The sequence below is a fragment of the Mya arenaria genome, chromosome 14, assembly GCF_026914265.1.
Source record: "Mya arenaria isolate MELC-2E11 chromosome 14, ASM2691426v1".
Taxonomy (NCBI): Eukaryota; Metazoa; Mollusca; class Bivalvia; order Myida; family Myidae; genus Mya; species Mya arenaria.
In genome coordinates this window covers 25,214,119-25,234,629 of record NC_069135.1, presented here as the reverse complement: position 1 = coordinate 25,234,629, position 20,511 = coordinate 25,214,119, and the positions used below count along the sequence as shown (strand labels likewise).

The window sequence follows — 20,511 nt, the reverse complement described above, 5'->3', positions numbered from 1 at the left end:
GCTTTTTCTATAAGATCATTGATTGAATAAAGATTGCCTAATTATTTCAGAGAAAATGAGTTGAACAGTACGCTTTGTAATAATAAAATGTAGTCTCACAATCGTTGTTAGACACGCATTTTTTGTGGTGAACTTCTGACATAGGACCGTTTCTAAAACGTCGTTTTGACTAACACCTGAAAGTTACTTCCCTTTTACCCGCGAAATTAGGTGGCATTAAACCAGGAAGTGCAACGAAAAATTTCAAGTTAAGAGAAGTTTTGATGAAAGAATGTAAGTGTTTCAATAACAATCTGTTGTATAACTATTTTCAAAATATTTTCTTCTTTTAAATTCTCTGTTTTTGTTTTTTTCGTTTTCTATTATATTATTTCGTTGTAGTCTAAGCAGATGTGTGATTAGTCTAAAATAATAGACGTGTTATACGGGATTCTTCCAATCCCTAACGTCTAAACGGGAATGTGCAAAAAACGGGGGTGTTTTAAAAATATTGAAATTGTTTTAAGTGAAGTATTTTATGGTTGAAATTGATCATAAAGAGTTATATTCATATTTTACCATGTAAGTGAAATGTTATTTTGCACTGAACAAGCATTTAATGCATTAAAACAAGTTGTTTACCTTTCCAATAAAACGAAAGTTGACTGACACAGACAACAATTATGCGAAGGGGAACAACTCGATACAATCGTAATAACTCGGCCTCCTCCGACAAAGCTTCGAGATAGACCTCGTTATATAATCGTAACAACTCGGCCAATGGTCGAAATGTTCCGAGCGATTTAAAACTGTGCCCTAAAGCCTTGCAGGTGCCCTTCATGTATATATCATTATGTTTTGACAGAATGAAATGAAGAAAAGCCGTCAAACTCGTTATTATAAGTTGGATATTTATTTTTTGTGTACAGAACTAATATAAAATAACATTATCTGGTAATATTTCTTGTTTTTATGTTATTTTATAGACGCTATATGCTTTAACCCGGAATCCTGATCGGAACAACTACCCACTTTTGATACTAAACAATTTGTACGTGAAGGATTTGCCATATCAAAAATCTAAAAAAAAATCCGTCAACGTACAATTATTTGGACTAATGTGTGATTAGCAGGTCCAACCCTAATGGCCTAGAAATGTAATTGGCAATAATTAAATTTCCGATTTCTATATCAGTCAATAAATATACTTATTTTTTTTCTGTTAGTATATTTATTTAGTTGTTTTTAACTCAACCCAGAACAGCTAACCTTCAGGCCTAGATTAGACGTTGGAATAACACAATGTTTACTTTATTGTTATGTAACTGTATCAAGTCAGCAAGCCCTGCACTATTAAAATGCTTCCTTCAGTGTTTGGGTGTTAAAAAGGTTAATGCCAAACAGTAGTATATGAATTCGGGCTTGTTCATCCAAAACACTTATTTCGATGACTGTATATGGATCCTCTTAACTGGGCTGTTATACCTTTTGTCTACCTTTTGTCGTCTAGGGAACTTCTTTAGCCCTAAAAGGCTAGTAAATCCCTTTAAACTGCTTCGTCTATAAGTTCTCCGCCTCCGGTATGACTTAATATACTTCAGAAGTATCAAACCGTTTGTTTTTCCAAAGTTTATCAAGACCTGCCTTGAAGGGCATTCACAGATGTGGTGTTCACTAATTCATGTGGCAAATTATTCCAAGTTGAAACTGTACGATTGCCGAAAAAAAATTGACGTAATGATTTCCTTGCTTTAGGTTTAAATAATTTCAAATTGTGTCCTCTGGTACCACTATTGTCAGCAAAGGTGAAAAATGTTGTCATACTAATGTCATCAATATTGTTTACTATTCTAAACACTTGAATCATGTCGAATCTTTTCCTTCTAAAGTCTAAAGATGGGAGGTTTAATTCTCGTAGGCGATCGTTGTAAGTCAATCCCCTCAAGTCCGGAATTAATCTAGTTGCTCTTCTCTGAGCGTTTTCAATCATCTGTTTACACTTCTTGGTTATTGGGAAATATATCAGGTTTCCATAATCCAGATGCGATCTGATCAGTGATTTGTATAAGGTCAGGAATAGAGTATTGTCAATATGAGTAAACTTTCTTCTTATTAATCCAATAATCATGTTGGCTTTGTTCAAAGTATTACTGATGTGCTTTTCAAAACTCAAACTTTCAGTAAAAAGTACTCCTAAATCTTTCTCAGAGTCTTTCCTTTTAAGCTGTTGTATATTTCCATCTCTGTCAGTCATATGGTAGTCAGTGTCAACTCTTTTGCGACCAAAAGAAACTACTTTACACTTCTGCACATTAAATTTTAAAAGCCAGTCCTTGCTCCATTGACACAGGTTATCTATATCTTCTTGAAGATGTTGTTGATCCACTCTTGAAGAAAGAGGAGTATAAACTTTGCAGTCATCAGCAAACATCTTACATATACTTCTTACTACATCAGGTAGATTGTTTACAAAGATAATAAATAAAATTGGTCCCAGGACAGATCCTTGAGGTATTCCGGATATAACTGAATTCCAGTTTGATTTATGGCCATTCAATACAACACGTTGCAAGCGATCACTCAGGAAACTTTGAAGCCAAACTAGTATTTTCCCTGATATTCCATATGATTCCACCTTCTTCAGAAGTCTACGATGCGTTACACTATCGAACGCTTTACTGAAATCCAAATAAACTGTGTCAACCTGCAAATCTTTATCTATCGCCTCTGTCCAATCTTCAAGTACCAATCATTATATTTATATATATAATTATATTGGCTTTAGATCTAGAGCCATGGCATCTCAACTACCAGGCTTGTATTTTTGATGGGAGATTATCGCCTACATACCCTCCAACTTGTTGTACTACACAAAAATTATATATATATATTTTGCTGAAAAAAAATGTTTTAAAAAGTAATTCATATTAAATGCAGATTTTTTCTTCATGTACAATCAATCAGTCTTTAATTGGGCACTGTCATTGGCTACTGGAATACTGCTTGTAAACAAAGCTTTTGTGCCTCTAATATCAAGGATTGTGGATTTAACCCTTACCCAGTTAGAAAATCCACCAAGGCTTTTAAAGCAAAAATAACCCTTTCATTTAAGATTTTTTTTTCTAGAAAATGAATCAAAGAAGGAAAATTTAATATGTCCACTTTAAGCTCATGTATTTGAATAATTTAATGTTGGCATACGATGAAAAACTATTATATATAAAATATTCCATTTTTTTTCAGATAGTTTTTAGGGAACAAATGTCTAAACATTGGGAAAGCTGTTCTTTTTTTAATTGGGAAGTAGCCGAATTCTGGCTCCTGCAAAAAAAAGGTTGAAATCAAATTCATTAAAGCCCCTGTCCATGTGTGCCTAGAAATTTAGTCTAACACAACAGTCATAAAATTTAGATATTTCGATAAATGAGACTTAATTTTACACCAATACTTATTGTACCGCTGTGATCACCCATATTTGAAAAGAAGTATGCAATATTGTTTCGACGTATTTAATAACTATTTTTTAATTTCTACATTGTGTTGGTTTATTTAACTTATACATTACCAGTTAGAATTAACTTATACATTACCAGTAAGAATTAATTAATAATTCACAATTTATACACTGTAAGAGTAATTTAATTAGAAACTTGAGCTACATGTACACTACCAATCATGCGTTTTTTGCAAAAATGGCATTTTTGAGGGAGAGATTGGGAATGTGGTAAAATTCGGGGATATATTCTGCGGTAACCAATGCTTTTGGTACTCATATCTAAGTTTTCATCAGCTGCTACTGCATAAGACTTGCATAACTTGCATGTGGCATATCTCCCCGAAGCAGCTTACTGCAACATGAAGGTTAATTTAAACATGTCCTGCATATACACATTTTTTTTTGTAAATTGTACCATGCTCGTAAATGGCCCCTTAACTTGAGGATGAACAAACTCATTTCCCTCATGATAATTAGGTCGCTGGCATATTGAGTGTACAAGCATTTTGGGAAAATTGATACTAAAATATACATTGTACCTGCAAAAGATCTTTCATGCCGAATTTGCTCAAGTAGCTCCGTTTGTTTTTCTTCTGTCTTTGTTGGTAGGGCACAGCTACGGTTATTGTATGTTTTTGTAAGGGTGTCAAAACTTAAAAAACAAATTTGAATTTAGTTTTCATTTAAAATGTAATCATTGTGCAAAGAACTTGTTTAAATGTGATTTGTTAGGTATGTTACTTATACATAATTTAAAGATGTTTGGAAAATCATGACTGAAAGTGACTGGTGTCAAACACATGTTCAAAATTCACAGAGGTGGTTCAAGGCCTTCTAGCCTCATTTTCAGTTGGACAATATCCATAAACCACACTAGCTATTTTAACCTCCAATAATAAATAACATATGATATATGCTACAATAGCTTCAGAAAACTTTCACAGTTGCAAACCATAATTTCCAATGATCAATCTACATTTTGAGTTTGAACCAAGTGATTTTAGATTACTGGTAGAGTTTGTATGAGGTAAGAACAAAGAAATAGCCTTCAGAAAATTGAAAACAGCTACCTTAATTACCGTTAATTAACACTTCGCAACTCCACTGTGACCACATATAGCATTGATGGGAAACAGGGCAAATGATAGAAATGAACAGGGTGTGTGATTATGCTTATATCCTGGGGCATTTTGAAAATCAGATTAAACAGATAATGTCTGCGGTAAGGAAAAATCACTGTTTTAGCAAAATATGCAAAAATGTGTGGTTGGACAATAACAGACCCAAATCATTACTGTATCGCAGTACGGGTGTGAATATGCTTACTTTGCTGAAAATATGTTAAATTTTAAGTTTTGAAGTTTTAAAGGAGGCATTACCATTTCCTGGCTTGTGATTTCAACCACTGAATATGTTTGTGGAATATACATGTTTTTTTAATTTTATGCACCATTCCTAGTGCCATAAAAACTCGAAAAGGAGTGTTCATTTAAAAAATAGCTGTAAAAAGTAACATTTTAAATTCAATAACATTTAAGGGTCTGATTATCTAACCCACATAGGTTCCCGCATCAAAATTGATTTATCTGGTTAGGGAAATTAATTGTATTTATATACTACATAGAAATAGTTTGATGATTTACCTAGTTTTGTTTGAAAATTATTTTCATTTGTGAATAAACCTAATCTATTGAGGATCATACATATCTGGTAATTGGAAAATTAATCTTACTCTTTTATAGGCAAATACTTGAGATCGATGTTCCTTCTATATCTAATATGAAAACAGTGTATACATAATTTTCTGTGTTAGATGCATAAGGTTCATGATCATCATTCAGTGCTCCAGCTAGGATTTGAAAAAGGCAGGGTGCTCAGGGTCAGAAAGGGCACTTTTGATGCGCATTGAATGAGCCGTAATTGTGCACTAATGCAATGTTCAATTCATATTGTGTATGTACTGTAACAACTTTCAATTCTAGTAGTTGGTTATGAATACCTAAGTTGTTATCTTTATTTATTAAGTGTCAAATTTTGAATATTTCTTATTTTCATACTTATATCAGATAATTGACTTGACAATATGTCCAATAAATATCAAATATAGTTCAAAATCATCAAAGAGGGCTCTGTCAATCAAAAGGACACAGCAGGGCAAGGTACATGTAAATGCAGGGCAATGCTGAAGGGAAATCCCCATGTTTTTTTCCCACCACTGCTATCATCCATGAGAGTGTTTTTCTGTTACAATAGGGATACTTGCATTTAAAGAAAAAGGACTTCATAACATTTTAGAACTGGTACTGTTACTTAATTGTGACAAAGTATAAACCAGCATGAAATGTGATTAATAATGTTGACAGCAGTTGTATTGTTTTTTTCATTATCATTCTTCTTTCTCAGTTTTGTTCCCATAAAGTATAGCATTTAGCACATCTTAGTCAAAAAGGAAGAAAATATTGCTGTTATAATAGCCTTTTTACATGCAATGTCAGATATACAATATTTGGGCATGCAGCCAAGTTTCACAAATATGATATCTTTTTTTTTAAAAAGAAATCTTAATCATCTATTGAAGCAGGTTGTTATCTTTGAAGAGGGTATTTCTATTCTTTTGAAACTGTCAGTTATCTGAGATACACTTAAACAAGAAGTAATAAAAGAGGTTGTTCAACACAGCTTGTAAATATTTATAAGGCCTATAAAACAAAGAAATTAGTTGTGCCTGTCCTAATTTTTTTAACCTGACCGTAATGTTTTATTACCACTGGACAAAAAAAATCTTACCTTTCAACTTAAGTTCTTGGTTTTTCCTTCCATTTGTAACTAAATTTATTTGCTAAATGTAGATTGTACTGTTTTTATATAGGGTTAGTCAATAATGAACCTTACAAATGGGACAGTTCAGGCGTGGAAATGAAAAAAAATGTTGCTACACTTCTTCGATCAAATCTAAAAATGATGATTCTGACCTGTCTACATAAACCCTACGTTTTAGGACTGTGATAACAAACAACTGAATATTTTGCACTTAGTTTTAAAAAAGATATAATTCAGCACATGAGGAGCAACTCGTATAACTCTCGGTAAGTATGTGAGGAGTCATTTCCCTTATATGTAAAAATGAACTGAGAATAACAGATAGAAATTGCATTGGTTTCCTCTTGTGGTGCTTCTGCTTCTATTCATGTGTACATTATCTAAGACTTGGAGAAATTAAAGGGCTGGATTTAAAATCAACCCCGTCTAATAAGGCCAAAAATTTTTTTACCTGTGTTTCCGGTAACATGGCGAAAATAAATACGTTGGTTGGTCGTTTTTTATTTGTTTTTTTTTATAGTTTCCATATTAAGCAATTTTCTGTGCATCAGATCAATTATGTTATATCTAAGTGTTTCCTAATTTACAAAAAGTCTGATAAAAATAGCATTGTTTAATATTTGAAATCATTTCCTTACCTTCGACTACCGTATTTTCCCGCCAATTTTGCCCATGAAATCTGGTGTTTTTTGTATACAATACTCGTTTATATGTCGCGATCGTTTTATAGGAAAAATCCAGTACTTCAATTTCTAAAAATCGGTGATAATGTTCTAGCCAAACAGTCAATTATCAAGTAAATTTGTTAATTTGCTTGAGGAAAATCCCCGATTTTCTTGTCAACTGTGAGCTCCTTAAACTAGGCCTTCAAGTGGAGGTAGGTTAATAATAGAACATTAAGTAAACCCAGATATGGATTTATTTTATCTTATTTTCATACAATCAAAGTTTCATTCATATTTATAGTGAATTCAAACATTTCGGTCATTGTTTTAAGATTCCCAGACGACGGCTATTGATTATTAATTTTTCGATGGTATGGTATTTTCTTACCAGCCGAGGCGAAATCCTGGTAATCAAATGGGATCATACGATATCCAACTGACCGAATTAAATACAATCGATAGCCACGCGCCTTTCATCTTATTGCTGCTCATGCTATGACGTCACAAATTGTACCATTTGATCTGCAGCTGACACATTCCAATAAATGTGTTGTTAACTTTCGTAGGTTTTTGTTTGGATTTCAGTTGATGGGACTTAAATAAGGCGTAACCGTTCATAATTGCGGATAAATTAATGTAAGAATTAATGAAATGTGTATTGGAACCTGGCAGTTAGCCTGCATTAATTCGCAAAGCCTAATCATTAGAAGCCTGCATGATATACGCAAAGCCTAATCGTAAAAAAGTTTTATTTTGGACATGGATATGGATAAATAACACCGCGATTTATAATTAAAAATATTTTCATTATAAAGACAGCAAAATATGTCTCCTGTGATCAACCACGTGTTTGGACTGTAAACATGCGTTTGCCAATTAGGAGATATCGGACAGGGTTCGCCGCCCTCCGCCATTTTGTTTTCCTGTCTCGTTATAATGAAAGTTTATTCTCCGGGGACATTGAAAGACAAATAACGAAAATAATGACGATATATATTTTTTTTTTTTTATATATTTTACGATAGAATTTTAAAAAATAAATAATTGTTTACTTTTATGTCTAAAAAAAAGAGTAGGGTCAGCGAAGAAAACATAGGGTCGGTCAGGTTACCGGAAACACAGGTATTTTTTTTTTGCCTAAACAGTCCAGACTTGAAGGGCAAAGTGAGGTGATCATTTTATAAGCTGATCACCTTAAAGGTTTGGGTTTTTTTTTTTAAATTTGAAACGGGCCCAATTTCGACCTTACATCAGGTTGAGAAAAACACTGCTGTATGTATTAAAGTATACATTTCGTATACATAACAACAACAACCTATTTCCAGCCTGCATGTGTGATGATCACATCCATATTCAATGGGTTATTTTCTGACTCTTACACCATTATGACAGTCTTTACCTTAATTTTCTTTCAGCACTTGTCCTTTTGGGCAAGTACATGTAATTAAAGAAAACCTCTTTTTACTTGCCCCAAAAACCCAAATCATGCATAAATATACGAAAGCCAATAATTCAGTATAATAATTACATTCAATCATGATGTGTGAATTGTTGCTGAAGAAATTTTGAAAACAGAGGGATCTGAATTTCTGAAAAATGCACTTGTCCATTCGGGCAACCATCTGGGAATTTTGACTAGTCCGAAACAGTATTTACTTGTCCCGGGCTTCGGGCAACCTAGTTACAAGGAAGACTGTTATGAGAAAGTTAATGTTTTGATAAAAAAGCAAAATAAACAACAAGTTGGACCCCGCACCATACTTGTATGGAAATGTTGGAACAAAGATGATCTACCGTAATATCAAATTCTTAAATCATTTCTTTTTTTTCTAGGCAAATCTGTTTCCTATAATAAATTTAAGACAATATATTTGCATTGAATGTATTGCATTGTTTCATGCAACTTTTACCATGTTGGAATGTGCTTCTTTATTCTCATCTTGATTGTGTTCACGTATATTAACTGTGCAATTATTAGCATGATATTCTCTTTTATACGTCTTATATGCACAGTAAATATTTTGGGTTTTCCTTGTTAATATTGTACAAAACAGTTTTTTCAACGGCAACCCTTGTGAATGGTTTTTAAACAGTTCATTTTATGCTACACTATTGTTAATAATTTCAATAACTTGGGTAGCAAGCACATGAACTATTGATAATACAGTTTAATAAGGAGTTATTCAAAGTTGATAGTCGCTAAGTACATGTAATGGACTTTGAAAACACGCCTCCTTAGTGTTAATTGAAAATCACATTAATGACTCAGTAACAACACTTGTACTATACTTGCTTACAGCGTATTATATTTTCCGTGACTACACCTAATCACTTTTGTATTGAGGATATTGCATCTTTTGTTTAAGTACAAGTATCATCCTAGTATTTAAAGGGGTTACTAAAAAATAAGTTTGTTTTCAGTTTCCCCACCAACCCTAATTTTTTTGCACCATTATTAGCTGTAATTATTTATTTCCATTTGTGACCATCAACATTAATTTTTTTGAGCAGGTATGTTCAATAGTTCAACAGTATTGCATTTGAAAGAGATATATTATTTAGCCTTGTAGTTAACATTGACCCAGTCAAAATAGCAACAGCTTATGCAGTAAAATTCGAGAAATTCGAAACAATCTGTTTGATTTTCTTGGCCTATTAAACAGTAAGTCATCACTCATAGTTATGGTAATAACTTTTATCTGTAAACTTGTCCCGAAACACTTTGGACAGTGACATTTTGTGACATAATATTCACTGCATGATTGTTTACCACTATATATACATAGCTCACCTGTCACTTTGTGACATGGTGAGCTTTTGTGATCGCCTTTTGTCCGTCGTGCGTCGTCCGTCAACAATTTACTTAAAAGACATCTCCTCCTTAACTGCTGGGCCAATATTAATAAAACTTCATAGGGATGTTCCTTGGGTGGTCTTCTATCAAAGTTGTTCAAAGAATTTAATTCCATGCAGAACTCTGGTTGCCATGGCAACCAAAAGGAAAAACTTTAAAAATCTTCTTCTCCCAAACCACAAGGCTTAGGCTGTTGATATATGGTAGGTAGGATCACCAAATGGTCCTCTACCAAGATTGTTCAAATTATGGCTCTGGGGTCAAAATTGGCCCCGCCCCAGGGGGTCATGGGTATTCCCTATGTATTTATAGTTAAAACTTCAAAAATCTTCTTCTCTGAACTTACTTGGACTAGAGCTTAGATATTTGGAATGATTCATCGTCTAGTGGACCTTTACAAAGATTGTTCAAATTATGGCCTTGGGATCAAAATTGGCCCCGCCCCGGGGGTCATGGGTTTTCTCTATATGTTTATAGTGAAAGCTTAAAAAATCTTCTCCTCTGAACTAACTTGGCCTAGAGCTTAGATATTTGGCATGATTCATCGTCTAGTGGACCTCTACAAAGATTGTTCAAATTATCGCCCTGGGGTCAAAATTGGCCCCGCCCCTGGGGGGTCATGGGTTTTCTCTATATGTTTATAGTGAAAACCTTAAAAAATCTTCTCCTCTGAACATACTTGGCCTACAGCTTAGATATTTGGTATGATTCATCGTCTAGTAGACCTCTACAAAGTTTGTTCAAATTATGGCCCTGGGGTCAAAATTGGCCCAGCCCCGGGGGGTCATGGGTTTTCTCTATATATTTATAGTGAAAACTTAAAAAATCTTATTCTCTGAACTTACTTGGCCTAGAGCTTAGTTATTTGGCATGATTCATCGTCTAGTGGACCTCTACAAAGTTTGTTCAAATTATGGTCCTGGGGTCAAAATTGGCCCCACCCCGGGGGTCATTGGTATTCTGTATATGTTTATAGTTAAAACTTCAAAAATCTTCTTCTCTGAACTTACTTGGACTAGAGCTTAGATATTTGGCATGATTCATCGTCTAGTGGACCTTTACAAAAAATTTTCAAATTATGGCCTTGGGGTCAAAATTGGCCCCGCCCCGCGGGGTCATGGGTTTTCTCTATATGTTTATAGTGAAAATTCAAAAACCTTCTCCTTTGAACTTACTTGGACTAGAGCTTAGATGTTTGGCATGATTCATCGTCTAGTGGACCTCTACAAAGATTGTTCAAATTATGGCCTTGGGGTCAAAATTGGCCCCGCCCCGCGGGGTCATGGGTATACTTGATATGTTTATAGTTAAAACTTCAAAAATCTTCTCCTCTTAACTTACTTGGACTAGAGCTTAGATATTTGGCATGATTCATCGTCTAGTGGACCTCTACAAAGATTGTTCAAATTATGGCCCTGGGGTCAAAATTGGCCCCGCCCCTGGGGGGTCATGGGTTTTCTCTATATGTTTATAGTAAAAAAAACAAAAAAATCTCCTCTGAACTTACATTGCTTAAAGCTTAGATATTTGGCATGATTCATCGTCTAGTGGACCTCTACAAAGATTGTTCAAATTATGGCCTTGGGGTCAAAATTGGCCCCGCCACGGGGGGTTAGGGTATTCTCTATATGTTTATAGTTAAAACTTCAAAAATCTTCTCCTCTGAACTAACTTGTCTTAGAGCTTAGATATTTGGCATGATTCATCGTCTAGTGGATCTCTACAAAGATTGTTCAAATTATGGCCTTGGGGTCAATAATGGAAGAATGTGCAATATATGACAGGTGAGCGATTCAGGGCCATTTGGCCCTCTTGTTTGTTATAAATCTTGTATTTATGTTAATTAATACTTAGTTGGATATTGCTTTAATACCGATTTATAAGCAAATATAGAATGGCAGGCTTATCATGGTAGCTAGGTCAGGCAATCAAATTTTGATAAATATTCATGGCATTTCTGTTAGGTTTAAATTATTTTCTACTTCAATCTGCTGTAATGTCTTTCCCTCCAGTTTGTAATCTTTATCAAATACCAAAGTTAAAAACAAGTTCAATTCCAAGAAACTGCTTTATATTGACCATGTAAGATTTTATGTCAAAATAATACATTGGAGTGTTAAAAAATAACTAATGATAAAGACATAAAGTCTTCAGTAAGATTGGAGTGGTGGAGATTGGCTAAGGGAGAAAAACCATTTTCAAAATGAATTGTCATGCATTCTTGTCATAGCCTGAATGTCAACTGCATTGTTGGTGTGCTAATACTTTTACCTTGGCCGTAATTAAAAAAAATCAAGTGATTCAATTACAACTTTAGTACACATGTTGTCAGAGACAATTATAAAGCACACTTGGAGGATTTACAGTTTTCCATCATTAGCTAAATATTTCTTGTAGGCCATTTGAACGTGCAATCATAATGCACAACCCCATTGTAACCACGCACCCCCCCAGGTCCTGGGAATAACAGGGACTTTGACTTTGGTCCAGCAAACCCTGGGTAAAATCCCCGCTTTGCTGGGACGAACATATGGTAAAATCCCCGCCAAAGGCACCCGAAACCCAGGGACCTTAGGTAAGGCCCAATCCGTGCTATACTTTTGCGAAGACAAAAACACCGCATTCACCCTGCACTGCCACCGGAGTGGAAGGTAAAAACACTGCCCATTTCCCCGGCTATCCTCGGTATACCCCCAGACTTGGGGGGGGGGGGGGGGCGCGGTTACAATTGACTTGTGCATTATTGTCAATGATAATGTACACAGTGAAGGTTATAACTATCTTCAATTATTGTCATGGAAATAATAAGTTTAAGTGTTTGTTTTTTCACTGCCAATTTATGGTAGTAAATTTTTACCAATAATAGTAAAATCAAATCATATAAAAATGCCATTTCATAATAATATAAAATGGTATTTTTATATAATGGCATATTAAGCTTTTTCCTGAAGTTGATTTTTATTACAATTGGACTTCAGAGTTAATTATCATTGTGCAAATTTTTATATTGACAATTTAAAAGAATTAAAATCTTCATTAAGGCCACAGTTTTTTATCTTTATCTTTTCTTGTATCAACTAGGAAGATAATTTAGGAAGATTTTTATTTGTAATTGTGGCGTCAAATAAGATTTAGTTTATGAGTCATGTTACATACAACAACACTCAAAGAGTTAGACCCACTTAATCCTGGCTGACACTTTGACGGATAAAGCTGATGTTCATGGGTTTCCTGTGCTGAAAACCCATCAAGTTTTTCCTCATTGCTAGATGTCACAGCAGATTTAAAAATGAACTGTAGCATCAGATATTGTCCGATTTTATGATACCTCATAACTTGTTGATTGTACTGTATACTACGTGTATGTAGATTATTATTTGACAAGTCAACGTACAAGTCAGTTTTTTATATTTTCAGAAAACAAGGGAATGAAAAAAGGAAAAGCCTTATGTATGAATTTTATAGAATGGTTTGGTAGCGTAAGTATTATTTTTTAACACTATAACATTTTTATTAATTTACTTTTAAGCTTACAAAGTGCCCAGCGTGAGCTATTGAGATAGGGTGATTGTTTGTCATCCCTCTGTCCATCATCCACATTTTTTCCTTTAAACAACTACTCCTCCTAAACCACTGGGACAATTTCAAACAAACTTTGCAGGAATGTTCCTTGGGTGGTCCTCTTTTAGTTTCCTTCAGCTCAAGGGGTTCCAGGCAGAAGTCTAGTTGCCATGGCATCTGAAAGGAAAAGCTCCGAAAATCTTTTCAGAAACCGCTTGTCCCATTTCAACATGATGTTGATTCATAAAAACCATTGCCGCCAGGGCCCCGGGCTACTTTTCACTATATGTCCATATGGAAAACTATGAAAATCTTCTCCTCAGAATCAGCTGGCCCTCTTTTAAAATTATTTCACAGAAATGTTCCTAAGTTGACCCAGTCTATCAAATTTCTTCACCCAATGTTGATTCATAAAAAAACATGGCCGCCAGGGGGAGGGGCTAACTGCAGGCCCAATTTTAAAACAAATTTCACTGAAATGCACCAGGTAAAGTTTTAGTGCAAGTTGGTATTTTATCTTACAACTCCAATGATCCCTTCATTCAGTTTACTTAATACTACACACAGTTGTTCAGGACCATCACACACAAAGAGGTTACATAACTTCATATTATCCTTAATACAAATAATCATCATGCCCCTAATTGACTTAGGAAATTAGGTTATTAAAGTTTTAGGGTACATTGCGTCAGGTTTTAGGTTTCAGAGCAAGTTGGGATTTTTACTAATAACTTATTATTTACCCTTCATTCAATTGACTTAATCCTTTAGACAATTATTGAGGACCATCTTACAATTTAATAGATTACATAACACCATTTCATCCTAACTACAAAGTATGGCCCCTGATTTACTTAGAAACTAAGGTTGAAGTTTTAGGCCACATTGGGTCGGGTTTAAGTCTAAGGCCACACCAAATTAATGTTTAGTTCCTTGGATTTTTGCCAATAAAAATTGGAGCGAGCGAGCGAAAAAAAAATAATTTTTTTTTTTGTCAGTTTCATAAAAACCGAAGCGAGCGAAGAGCGAAAAATATATTTTTCCTTATATTCAATATAAATAAGAAAGATTGTTCAAAATAATTGCCCTTAAACCCATTTTAATGCCATCTTGAACTGAACCTCTAATGGACATGGGAAAATGTCGGAATACATACTATTTATTCATCCGTGTTTAGTACAAACATTATATGGATAAATCTAATTTCTTATATAATTAAAACATACTTTAATATGACGATCATTCATAATAATAAATAACCCTGCTTTTAGTAAAGTTTGAAACGACTTATATATATCTACCTGAATCAGTTTAACATAATATGCAACTGTATTTAGACATAACTTAGGATTGATTTTGGATTTGTAAAAAATGATCACTTACACACTGACATCATCAAACATCAGACTCCATATAACATAGACTAAATTTTGTTTTATTATCACAGGAAATGCAATGACATGTGCTTATTAAAACAAAAAGAACAAGGGTATTTTTCAGAGTACTTATTTTGGTTATTTAGATGTTTTTATGCACCAGCCAATTGTATATGCCCCCCCCCCTTAAGTCCAGAATAGCGGGGACTTTGACTTCAGGTCTCTCAAAACACGGGTAAAATACCCGACCTGCAGGGACACACTGCTGGTAAAATCCCTGCCAAATGGCCCCGCAACCCCGAATACCTATGTGAGGCCCATTTCTGACTATTTTCAATATGCCTCTGCTGTCCCTGGTATACCCCTGGAATAGTCCACCTAAATGGCCGTCAACGAGTCTTTTGACGATTTTTTTAAATATGGCAGACTCGTGACGTCCACCATCCCAGCAAAAAGTAGCAAGTGGTCCTTGCGCGCAGAATCCTCGCGGCCACAATTTTGCAATTATCTCCGTTATAAATTCAAATTTCTACGAAAATATTATTGCCTACTATTAAACACATATTAAGTTATGTCAGTATGCCCAAAACACATGTTAAGTTATCATAAAACACTTACAAGTGTCGACTGTTTATCAAGTATCCCGATATCGGTAAATCTGGGACAAATCTGACTGGTTGTGTACATGTATAACGGTATTTGTGACCCCTAATATATTAATGTGAAAATAACAACTCTAATGACAAATTTAATCCATATCAGATCACTGTCGGATAAAAATTGAACAACTTTGTCATTATTTTTCAACATCAATGCATATTATTACAGTATATCATTTCGCCCGTTGTTAAATGGTAGAGAGTTGTAGCATTACAGGGATACATAAGAAATGTCAAAATAATAAAAAAAGTATCCCTGATCGCTCATTATTGTAGCTAACCCCTGGAACAAGGGCAAGGGGTGGGCAGTGGTTACAATTGACAAGTGCATTACAATCTCGGATTATGTTGCAAATAAAAACAAAATATAAGGTGATAAATTTAGGCTTACTTATGTTGATGTATATCCAGACCAGTGTTTATATCGCTATTTGTGAAAAGATATTTGTTCAAAACTGTTGCTTTGTCAGAATTTGATCAAAAATGAGCTTGATACATCAATTTGGACCAAATAATGACTCATGTTCCAGTTAAGTTGACCTGTGACATCTTCAACATCGTCGTAATGAGGTATAATGTTGGTCCCTTGTATTATGACTTGAATAAAATGGTACTAAGTTGATCATTCCGATTTCCATTCAAAACGAGTCACTAATTACGCAATATAATCGCTACCAGTCTCAGATACATATGCTTTATTGCATAATGATTGCTTTAAATAATGATCCTTTAGTGCATGAGACGATCAACAATGACTTCAAGCATGCTCAAAACATATTTATTGTCAAATATAAGATTTAATTTCCAAACTTCGAGCATTGTTTATACCGGAAGCAGCCATTTTGATTGAATTTATTGAAACCCATGCTAAACCGAACGATATACAGTATAAAACACTACGCATCGGTAACTTCCCTTTACAAAAACACGAAAACTAGCGTAGAAAAATTAAACTTGATTATTTTTAGCCTTTTAATAAATTATTACCTGAAAAAAATCTGCTTGGCGATCAAAATGGAGGTGCGGGTGCACAAAAAAAAATAAAAATATTTTTTTTACATTTTCAAAAAAATAGGAGCGGTAAATCCGCGGAACGAAATATCAATTTTGTGTGGCCTAATGGCAAGTTGAGATTTTCACTAATTACTTCAATACCCTTCTTGCAATTGACTTCATACCTTATGCAGTTGTTTATGGCCATAACACAATTAGGTAACTCCATCTTATCCTTTATACAAATTATGGTCCTTGAACGACTGAAAAAGTTTGTCTAAAATTTGGGCAACCGTGTAACTCAAATCTCAAATTTGGTTCATTCAATGGCCTTCAATTACTTCACACAGTAGCCATCACAATTAGGTTACATTATTATATATTACCCCTAAATACAAATAATGGCTCTTGGTTGACTTTTTTTAAACCTTTTTTATTGCCTTTTTTTATTTATTTTTATATGGCCAGCGGGAGGGCAGCAATCAAACTTACTGATGGTAATGAATAATTTTAATTAGGATTGACATATAGTGGCCAAACTTGGTAAATAGGAACAGTTTGAAGAGACCTTTCATGGGATTGCATTTGGGGCCTTTAGGGTCAAGCTCACTGTTTTTAAAAATAGAAAAAAAATGGTACTGAATGCGACCAGACTTGGTATAATTAGAAAGAGTTTATAGAGACCTTTCATGGGATTGTGCTTGAGGCCTCGAGAGTCATAATCAAGGTCAATGTTTATGTTTCTAAAAATAGAAAAATAGTTGGAGCTGATTACCTTAGTTAGGGTTAACATATTGTGACCAGACTTGGTATATTGAAAGAGTTTATGCATACCTTTCATGGGATTGCATTTGGGGCCCCTAGAGTCAAGGTCAATGTTACTAAAAATAGAAAAATGGTTGGTACTGAATAACCTGAGTTACAGTTGACATATTCCATCAAACTTGGTATATAGGAGGAGTTTATGGAGTCACCATTCATGGAATTGCATTTGGAGCCCTAGGGTCAAGGTCAAGGTCATTGGTACTAAAAATAGATAACCATTTGGAACTAAATAACTTTAGATGACATATTGGGACCAAACTTGGTGTGTCGGAAGAGTTTTTGGAGGACTTCCATGGGATTGCAATTGGGGCCCCTAGGTTCTAGGTCAAGTCACTAGTAGCTGTTACTAAAAAAAAAATTGAAACTGAAATTCACAACGAAGGCTGAAGTTTTTCTGTCATTCAGTGAGAACTCTTTTAAGTTGCATATTGCGGTGTTTCATGTTTTCTATTTTTGATTGCATTTAACAGGCACATATTACATAATTATTGTATTCATTTTAACGGCTATGTGGTGTTTAGTTGAGTGGCTGTCCTACTGCTCTCATTTTTTTTTATTGTTTTACAATCATTAACAACTTCAAACCTCATGAACTTATTCACAGTAGCAATGTGCTCTTTTTGACAAGTTTTATAACTCCAAGTTAAATATTGTAGGAGTTATTGCCCTTTGAAAGTTTTCAAACAATTACATTTATTTGTTTATTTTTTATGCACCCATTTAAAAACAGGATGTTTTATAGTTTAACCTGTGGCATACAGGCATATTGGGTCTAGTATGCTGTTTGATTAATAACTTTAAAACCCTTTGTCCAATAAGGTGAGTGATATAGAGCCATCTTGACCCTCTTGTTCAAGTCTTAGTCTTATGATGTTATTGAATAATGGGCCCAATGCATTTTGATATGTAACATTTAAACTACAACATGGTTCTGAAGGTCAGTTTGTTACAGGTAAAGGTAATCGATTTCAATATCCTAACTGCAAGCCACCTTTTAGTAAATAATGTTCCAAGGTTTTACCACAAATGTTTAAATCACATTTGATTTAGGTCTGTTTCATGCATAAACAAGAAATTATTGTTCTGTCTGAAATACTTAATTTTGATAAGACAGTAATATCAATCAAATGAGATGGCTGAATTTTTCTTTGCCTGGTTGGTAATTTTGTTATGGGCTGTTTTATCAAGAATCCTAGGAGAGATTTTTATCAGTGCACAATTACTGCTGACAATCTCTCTTATATAAATGGTATATGGTAGGTATGAAATCACTACTTGTATTCTTGATGAAATGGCCGCCAGGGCCTGATAGTTTTACTTTGTTGTTTTCTGTTTCAGCTTCACTGCTAAAAAAAACCCTACAACCATGGCACTCTCAAGACTAATAATTTTCTGGTTGTGGCTGCTAGCAACAGGAAACATCGTCTTTTCACAAGATAATTTTCTGAAGAAGCAGAAACAGCCATTAATTGCCATTTCAAATGTTGAATTTTTCAACAATACCATATATGTGGGAGCCATGGATAAACTTCTTAAATTTGATCTGGACTTACAGATAACCAAGAAGGTTGATACTTGCACGGGATCTTGTGATTCAAACTATAACAAAGTATTAGTCATTAGCGAAAAGACTCAAAGGGTGCTGCATTGTGGGACTGGGTATGGTGGAATGTGTGAAATGCGAAATTTAACTGATCTGTCACAAAGTCTTTTAAATACTTCACAATCTACAGGTATCATAGCTGTTAAAGTCAGTACTGATAGGAAAAGACCTGCCTCAGCCATTTTTACTTCAGAAATGTTTTACCTTGCAAAGTCCTTTGGTGATAATGTGCAATTCAATGAAAATGAAAATGAAAAGTATTGTGGCATATTAGCAAGAGATCAAATCTTTGATTATCAAACAGTTAATCCTCCATGTATTTATATTGAGCTTAGGCAAAAAACAAAATTGGAAGATTATGTTATATACTATAAAGATACATTTATTTATGGAGACAATGTATATTTTTTGACCAATCAAAAGAAGTATGTTGGAGCAAATGACTATGTATCCAAAGTTGTCAGACTGTGCATGAAGGATACATCATACCAATCACATATTGATATGGAATTGACATGTGAAAACGATGGAATGGTGTACAATCTGATTCAAGATTCAGTAATTTTAAATGTATCTGGAAACTCTGTGTTAGTAGCAGTGTTTGCCAATGGCTCGGACCCAGAGAACATATCAGGGACAGGAATCATATGCACCTTAGACATGAAAACTATCAATAAGGAACTTCAAGAATCTCTGAGAGGCTTTGAGACTAATTGCAGTTACAACAATTCAAACCAGTATTTAAACCTGGTTGGAAATTGTTTGTTAACCAATCAGGTAGGTGCAGTCTTAGTTCTCAAAAGTTTATGGTCATTATAAATAAACATTGCATAGAAACAAATAACATTTATTCACATGTATTAATCAAGCAGTTTTTTCTTGAACGAATTACTTAAAATAATGGCTGACCCCGCATGCAGTGTCTGGCAATTACCGCAAATGACTGGGTATAAGACTATAGGGGGTATTAGACACAGGCGAAAAAATCTGTGAAAAGTCCGAGGAAAAAACTTTTAATCTATGTTTTTGATTAAAAGACTCATAGAAAAAATGTCAAAATCGTCCGGCATTTTTGGCAACCATGTTTGTTGACAGTGACAAACATTTTTTTTTTCGTGAAAATGGCGATGGTTATCTTAAAAACCATACAACCATACTGTCGAGAATGAAAAGTTAAGATATGCAAAAACCTTATATTGTACGGGTTCGTTCTCAAAATGTCAACACCTACAGAAAAGGATAAAGAACGTGACAAAGTGCGAAAAAACAAGACCATTATCGCAACAGTTTGTAGTATTGGTATGTTAAACAGGTTAAAGCAGTCGAGTTTTTCACACCTTATCGTACAACTGACAAAAAATATTTTGACAGTGCCCAACTTTGCTTTTTTAAAAAAAGTGTGTCTAATACCCAGTCATTTACGGTATTGCAATTTGTCAAGATAGTTTGGTGAAGATTTCCTCTTAATTCATTGGATAATGCAACCATATGCTATAGTTTATTTATTAATCATAATCCTATTATTGGTCAACTGACGTTCAACTGACTGACAACTTGTGACTGGCCAATTGGATATTGATCCCCTGTTGCCAATATTGTGTCATTGTCAAAAAATGCTTGAATTGACCTCCTCCTCAAGAACATTATAATTTCAAACTATTTAAACCAAATTTCAAAGAA

The 20,511-nt window shown here is 34.3% G+C and overlaps 1 protein-coding gene across 1 annotated transcript in view; it reads left to right on the top strand.

Moving 5' to 3' along the window:
• Nucleotides 1-221: 221 nt before the first annotated feature.
• The window catches only part of LOC128215947 (plexin-A4-like), a 41,022-nt gene continuing 20,732 nt past the window's right edge, over nucleotides 222-20,511 (top strand). The window contains exons 1-3 of the mRNA XM_052922547.1: nucleotides 222-273; nucleotides 13,232-13,293; nucleotides 18,567-19,608. Coding sequence (XP_052778507.1) covers nucleotides 18,595-19,608 — 1,014 coding nt within the window. The 5' untranslated portion in view covers nucleotides 222-273; nucleotides 13,232-13,293; nucleotides 18,567-18,594. The remainder of the gene's footprint in view (nucleotides 274-13,231; nucleotides 13,294-18,566; nucleotides 19,609-20,511) is intronic.